This window comes from Medicago sativa, chromosome 5 (genome assembly GCF_051527215.1).
Source record: "Medicago sativa cultivar Bolivia chromosome 5, Bolivia_mono, whole genome shotgun sequence".
Lineage (NCBI taxonomy): Eukaryota > Viridiplantae > Streptophyta > Magnoliopsida > Fabales > Fabaceae > Medicago > Medicago sativa.
In genome coordinates this window covers 9683511-9691747 of record NC_140753.1, presented here as the reverse complement: position 1 = coordinate 9691747, position 8237 = coordinate 9683511, and the positions used below count along the sequence as shown (strand labels likewise).

General features: G+C 35.5%; 1 protein-coding gene across 1 annotated transcript; it reads right to left on the bottom strand.

The window, feature by feature from the left end:
- Window positions 1-1496: 1496 nt before the first annotated feature.
- Window positions 1497-6864, bottom strand: LOC146919828 (uncharacterized). Its single transcript, XM_085713221.1, has 3 exons — window positions 6720-6864; window positions 3770-5618; window positions 1497-3558 (listed from the first exon to the last, which is right to left on the bottom strand). The coding sequence occupies exons 1-3, from the start codon at window positions 6785-6787 to the stop codon at window positions 1633-1635; spliced, it is 3843 nt and encodes a 1280-aa protein (XP_085569347.1). The 5' UTR covers window positions 6788-6864; the 3' UTR covers window positions 1497-1632.
- Window positions 6865-8237: the final 1373 nt, after the last annotated feature.

Genomic DNA, 8237 nt, shown 5'->3' with positions numbered 1-8237 from the left:
ATACAAATAGTTCACAATTTCTCTATATGCCTCATGGATTGTTAAGCCTATGAAATAAGTGTTGTAAAGCAAATGTGAATAGAAGTCTCGCATCGGTTGGAAAAGTGTAGGTTGAGCACTTTATAAGTGAGAGGATGCATAAACTTATTATTTTAAGATTTTGGGTAAAAGTGTGGTGTCGATCTCACTTGTGTGGTTGCTCTTGCCTAATGTGGGTGGTCACCTATAATCCCTCGTGACCTGTTCAGCAAAGAGTTCGACCGCCTCTTTGTGTCGAAAGTCTTCCTAGCAAGGGTGGTTCCGTTGAGTGACGGAATGGCGGTACAAGTACAAGTGTGTGCGAATGAATGAGCTTCCACGTGAGGAGAGGCCATTATGAATTGATGGACTCATACTTGAGGGGGAGATTGTTGTATAGTCGGTGAGTCCCACATCAGTTAAAAAATGAAGGTTGAGCATTTTATAAGTGAGATAACTCATAGATTCATCGTCTTAAAGTTTTGGGTAAAAGTGCAGTGTCTCATTCATTTGCGTGGTTGCTCTTGCCTAATGTGTGTGGTCCCCCAAACTCCCCTCGTAACCCAACATCGAGAGTTACGATTCTCTACAAAAAAAAAAAAAAAAAAGGTTCATCAGGCGTAACTCCCACTAGATTTTATACGATGTGAGTTACGATCCGATAAATTCGAGAGACTTTTGAACAATCCATGTGACGCATTGAACAATTCTCCAAATAGTTTGGACATCACATTTACACCCCAAAATTGTTAGTTAGGTATTAATTAATTAAGTATACAATCTCCTTACTAATATGTTGCTCAAGTGTCCATTTTATACTAATGTGAGATTTCCTGAACCCACTCCAACAAACTTGGCCAACAATAACACAACTGAAATTGAAGAAGTTGTCATTGGTCAATAGTCATAGTCATGTATCCAAAAATGAAAACACTACCCAAAGAATGGGTCCTGGTTAGAGAAAAACCCGTACTACAAGCTGTATACCAATGTAAAACAAACTTTTGGAATCCAATGGCTGGTACTTCGTAGGATTATAATGCAATTAATTTCACTTCTAGGAACACATTTACGTTTACAAAATTACATAGCTTTCTACATGCTAAAGAAAAACAATCTTACTAAATTCATAACCTTACCATTTTTTTCACAACCAACGAGAGATCATATGACAACTAAACCGAGGAAATTGCTCTATAGACCCGCCATGATTGCTCAAAAGCCCCTCAATTTATCAAAATGCATCACGTATCTCCCAATCGCAGGAACTTATTGGGAGATACATCCTGATTGAACGAACTTTTTTCATGTGTTGGGCAACCTGGGAGGCCTATCGAGCAACCTTCCTACACTAATATGGACCAACATCATATAGTCCAACCAAACCAAAACCAGGCCCAACTTTTCAATATTTCATTTTCTCTGATTCTCTAAAAAAATATTTTATTTTCCCTTTACTACCAAAAAAATGTATAGGATTTTCGTCAAGCACTGATTTTGTTAAAATATTCACAACATTATAATTTTTACACTACTAGTTGATCATAGTGAGTGTGCATGAGTGTAGTAGTAGTAGTAGCAGCAGCTATGCTAGCTTTTTATTTTTCAACTTAATTATCCTTCTTGAGAATTTGTCACAAGGGCTTGAGGACCCCTTACAAAAAAGCTGTCGAAACTATTGTTGTTCACAGGACTCGGCTTCATGTGAGTAACATTTTTCGGAACTAACAAGTGAGGTAAAGAAAAATGTTCGCCCCAAATATCATATTCATACTCATCCGCTGGTCCTGCCTCTTCTTCAGCTCGAACCTCTTTTTGGTTATCAAGTTCTGATCCAGGAGCTCTAGCATGTGTAGTAGTAGCAGTACATTCTGATGACAACAATGAAGGTGTATGAGCGCCTGTGCGAAAGGGAGAAGTGGCATGAGGTAACTTAACAGTTATATTAGCAGTCGCAGCGCTTCTTGAAGCTGAATGTGACACTTGAGGAGAAGCAGGCTTCAAAACAGAACCTTGGTTGTTCACAGAATGTTGCGCAACCACCGATGTTGTTGAACCAAGAGTCTCGAGGGGTTGCTCTACATCAGAAGACAATGACCAGTTATATTTAGGCATAGTAACTGGTGATAAGGGAGATGAGGGTGTAGAATTGCCACTTTGACTACTTGAAACTTCAGACAATGCTGTTAATTTCGCGCCAAGATTCTTCCTCTTTCTTCTTCTACCTTTTTCTTTACCAGTTTTGACCACAAGATGACCATTCTCGGATGCTTTCATTTGTTCGGAACTTGGAACTTGAGTATCCGGAGAATGATGGTTTTCAGAAGTCTGTGTCGGATGCTGAGACGTTCTATGTTCCGATGGATTTCCTACACCATATGAATAACTACCACAAGAAGCCTCCATTAAATGATTTATCTTATTGGTCACAGAAAGCTTACTCTTCCTCTGGTTGTGATCCAGCAAAGAGGTTTTCCCACCATCTTTCATGGCGGAGGTGTGGACCAAGTTACCGTCACTCTTGCGCGAGAAATCCAAGGAGTCCAACACAGTGCTTTGAGGGGATACAAACCAAAATACAAAACATAATAAGGATGCAACAAGAAGGAATCCAAAAAGAGTTCGTTTAACTCGCGTCCAAAACACGGACTTCTTGCAGTTACTTAGCATATCATGTGAGAAACTTGCCTTCATCGGCAACAGGAAAATACCAGTATCCAATGCAAGTTCAAGGTCCCGATGCACATAAGCTGTAGAAAAATCGGTTTGGTATGACATCGTAAGTTTGACTGACTCCCCCGGTTCAAGAGTGAAACCCCTACAATTAAGAATCTTAAATCCATCCAACCCACATTCTCTCCCAGAAACTCGGATACTTTTAACCTCCAAGGGCAAGTCTCCCGTGTTCTTGGCATATAACTCTTTCACTAAAGGTTGTGAACAGAGAGAAGTTGTCTCTTTTGTGTGAAGTAGAGAGTAGGGAAGAGAAAAATTGAGCAGCTTAGGCATTTTAAGATCAAAGTCTACACTATGAACATGCTCAGAACTCTCATCAAGAGAAACTAGAGAAAGCAACCCTCCAAATCCTCTTAAAGGTATTGACTCAACACCTGAAAGATTGTTTCTTACCAATGCTGAACCACTCCAGCTGCAACGATCAGATGGATAAAAAATAATTGGCCCTAAAGTTACATGATTGTAAGGATGCACATAAGCCTCGGTCAGAGCATTCTCTGGTACTGAAAATCCAAACTTTGTTGGAGTAGCACCTTCATTGACGACCAAACTGCCAGAAGAAGAAGGGTTTAATAAATCATGCAGTCCCTTACACTCGTTAATTAGTTCTCCTGAATTCAAGATAAGCTGCATCATAACTGGACGTTGGCTTGGATTCTTCACAGTGATCCACCTAGAGACATAACTTCCGACCTGAATCATTGGAAATAGCATCTCTCGGTCTTCAAGTACCGACATGCCACTCATTGTTCCTTGAGACTTCCAGTTTTCAAGAACTAGCTCGTCTACTGTTGTCTCTAAAACCTTTATACAAAAACAGCAGATAGTAATGTTTTAATGATTATTCGAAATTGGAAATATCAATAGATGTATACTCAACAATGGATAATTTAAAGAAAAGTAAGTAAACTTAATTCCAATATGATATGTGAATTCCATTGCTGTGCATTATGAACATGCAGACGCAGAACAACTTGCGATGAATGGGAAATGAAGGAGAGTAAAATTAACATACCTTGACATTTGGTGGCAATTGCATGCTTCTGCTGACATACCCTTCCCTCCTATTGCGAGCGTCGATATGTTTAGACTTGTCTTCTACTCCAGCAGATGAAAGCCTGTGATGTTCAGAACAAATATATAATATATCCTCACATGGAATCACAATCAGAGGACTACTCGAGTCATTTGTCAGAATTGACAGTTTACAGTTCTCTCGGGAGTCGGAAACTTTAGGTGAATCCAAGTGAAGGTGACTACAGTAAATGATGCCAACTTGTGTAACGGTACCAGGGAAAAGCAATAAACCTTCCTTGTACTTGATATGGAAAAGCTCCACGTCGGCAACTTCTAGAACTTTAACAAAACTTAAAATGAAAGAGGCATCATTCCTTAGAGAGATAGTGATAGCAATTTCACCACTATCACATGTGGCAAGACCCTCAAGAGTTGCTGAAACAAATTTACCAACAGTGTCAGAGGCAGAACGACTATCAACTTCAGCTTCAATAGGAACCATAATAGTATCAGATGTGTCTTGTGAGGATCTCAGTAAATGCAAACAAAATGCACCAAAGATTTTTCCCTCAAATCCAACTGTAATATCAATCTCGAAGAGAGTTTCAGAGCTATGTGGACCGATATTCCACTTCCTATGTGGCCTAATTGCTACTACTGGTGACCCTACTTGACTACTCCTCACAACCAAACGATCCTTAACGGTTGGGGAGAGACGAGTATCAAAAACCTGAAAATCATTTACGCTACAAATTCCTTCAGTTTCAACAGAATAATTATCCCCCAAAGATATTGATATCCAAGCAGTTATTTCTTCCAGGTAAAGCGGTTCATCAAAGGGATTGAACAACGAAAAACTCCTGCTCAATCTTCCACCAGGAGAGATTTCCACCCCCGATAATGGCTGAATTCCAAAAGGAGACTCGGTAGCATGTCCTTTAGCCTCTACTACAAATCCACCAGAACTTGTCTGCAAAATCAGGCTTGCTGATGAGAAGCCGAGACTCTTGGGGAAGAAAACAAAACAAATTATAGCTGATTCACCAGGCCTTAGCGAAAACTCGCTGAAGTTACAGGGGTAGAACTGTAAATCCGTGCTGAATGGTTCATAGAGGTGCAATGTGCTCTCATTGCACGTATTCGCCACAGTTAAAAAAGCTGCTGAAGAAGAATATAAATACTTTTGACCCCAGTCCAACACAGTAGGGCCAATCTTTATATTAGGTGAGACAGAACCATCCAAGGAACTTGATTCAGTCGATACTTCGGAGGTCTTTGGCCGAATATGTTTTGACTTCAGCTTAAGTAAAGAGCCTCCGCACGAGGAAATATCATTTTTACTACCAATCTCAGTTTGAAGAGACGGTACCTCATTCAATCCCTCTTTCGAGTTCAGAGAACACGAGATAACCCCTCCACTAAGTAGCCTAAACACACCAAAGTCAGATGACCAGCTTTTGTTAATTGCTTGCAAACTATCTTGAGCTAATTCTACACAATGTGGACTTTTGAACTGACTACCAGATTCTTCTACAGACGCTTCCTTTTTAATTTTATCGTCGCGAAAAAACCCATACAACAATGAAGGAAAGCAAAACAAATGGCTGCTTGGACACACATTTCCAAAACGGTTGTGAGCAGCTGGAAACCCGTGGCCTAAACGAGAGTCACTAACGACGGTGTCTGAAGAATCAAAATGGTAACTTTTCTCAAAAGATGCACAGGCATCATAGTCTGGTGAATTTTGTACGCCATTCACAGAGCATAATCCATTCGCAACAAAGTAATATAAGATTAATGACAGAACCACATGACAAGTGAATTTTCTGGCCAGCTGCAACAATCCCCTATTCAAACCACAAATACATGTTAGATTTTTTCACATCATAAAAAACAATTATAGCACAGAATGCTTTCATTGCCAGAAAATAATGTGTTTAATTTTGATACACTGTAACAAAATCACAACCAAACATATGATCAAATTTAATGTTTTTAATGATCTAAGAGTTACAATCGATTCACAGCATAAAAAATATTTAACTGACGGTGCATATGAATTAAATATGAAAATAATACACACATTTCTACAAACATAAAAATGTCAAGTAACCAAATATTTTCCTATTCATAATTTGATTTGGCTCCAAAAGAAAATGAAAAGACATTTTGAGAGAAATGTAATTTAACAAAACCTTACATTAATTTATAAATAAATAGCAAAAGGCTGCACACAAAAAGGGTAATGTTTAAAAATTGAAATGGCCCAGTTACTAAGCTACCAAAATTTAATTTAACAAATTGCAGTTACACTTCACACAGCATTGATTACAAAACAAGTAATTCCATTCTTGACACAAGCACCATGTGTTACATACGTTAGATTAAGCAGCATATAATGCCAAAAGTAAATAAATAAACAGCATGTACACAAAGATAGGAACCAATTATAGGAATTCAGCTTAACATGCTAGAAATAGAAAAGACAAGAACCCTTATCACCCACCTATGTGTAAAATGAAAAGTTTAATTAATTATCATACCAACCTTGCTTAAAACCAATCATCTATAATAAGAAAAATATAATTTTTGTAAACAAAAATAAGTAAGGAAACAAAATATACCATAAATAAACACTTAAATAAACCATTTTTGCGTAACCTTAACCGTAAACCCAGATTTTTCAAATGAAATTAATCATAGTATTCTTCGCTCTCAAAAAAAAAAAAACTAAAAAAGAAAGTATCTTTACTCAAACCATATATCATAGATGACACAAATAGAACAGTGAAGGACTGAAAATGAAAAAATGAAGAAAAAATTGACAAAAAGTAAAAATAAAAAATACCCATTAAAGAAAAGACGGTGATAAAGTTGAAGAAAATGAAAAAGTTTGAAAATTGATTGAAAAAAGAAAGAAATGGTGGAAGAAGAGATAAAAGTGGTACCGGCGGCTGAGGCTGAACATGGAGAAAGGGTTGAAGAAGAAGAAGATTAGGGTTTGAAGAAAGTCCATGGAAGAGAAGAACCCATAAGAAGTTGAACCGAATTTTTTGGGATGCTGCTTACTTACAATAAGATGAATCAATATATGAAATGAAAATGAAAATGAATGGTTGGTTTTTGTTGTCACTAACTATGAAATTTTTCGTGTGGTAAAAGAAGAACCACCATGGTTAATTAATTAAACTCATATACTTTTATTTATTACTATGATATTAATAAATGAGTTTCTTTTCTAAAAAATTAATAAGATAACTTATCCTCACTTGGATATTTAACATCCGCTACCAGTGTGAGGTCTTTTTGACATATGATATGTTACTACTTTGTTAATGTTTATCGACTTTTGTGGTTGTTCGGATTTTAGTCGATCTCTAAAGTCCAATTCGCCTAAAAAAAATTATAAAAAGTAAATGAGTTCTAATTATTTTATATTATTTTTTTAATCATCAAAAGGTCAAAAACAAGTTTGAATGTTGCTGAAAGGCAATTTTCGATGTTTAATCTTATAATAAGGTAATTTTTACTTTTCTTAATTTTTTAAAAATAAGATAATGAGTCAAAAGGTTATTGCAATGGTTTTTAAAGAAAATAGTTTCATCAATTCAATATTTTTTTAATCATTGTTTGTTAGACTTTTTTGACATTCTTATATGCCTCCGTGAATTATTTGTTATGTCTTCCTAACAAAGTTGAATTTGATCTTGTAAACAAAAAAAAAAAAATGAATTTGACTTTCTAAATTTTCTTGAGAAAATATTTATCATTTGAATAAGAATTGATTAGTCCTTTTTGTGTAAATTAGTTTAATCATTTGAATATGAAGATTTTGTCATATTAATTGGTTAAAATATACCAATATCGATCTCTTAAATTAAAATTAATATATTGTTTAATTTCAGAAAATGTTAACCATATGGTTATCTTATTTCAATATTATTCTCAGTTAAAAAAATCATGTGTCGTTATTTTTGTAATTCTTCCATAAATAAATTTAAAAATATATTAATATCATAAAATATATGTTTATATGATCAGTATGATGGTATTTAATTTTTATAAATAATTTAGTAAAAAGTTAAAGATTGTATATTAAGACAATAATACTTCAAAAATAGTTAAAAAATAATAAATCAAAGAGTAATTTCTTAAAAATACATACTAGTAACAATGAAAAAAAGTGCTACAAATTTATTTAAAATATCTAAAATAAGCATGCCCAATCTCGAGGTTTGATTGGGAAAAGTGGCATGGGCATGGCAAAGTCACTACCGAGACCACTGTTCAATTGACTACCAAAGCACTTTCATGGACTTTTCTTTTTATGATAATACTTTCCTGGACTTTACCCCTTTCATTCAAGGTTGTTTCATAAAATATTTCAGCTAGTTTATAGTAATTTTGAGTTTTTTTATATCAAAATAGTACTAATTTAGAGTTTAAAGAACATTGTATCGAAAAGG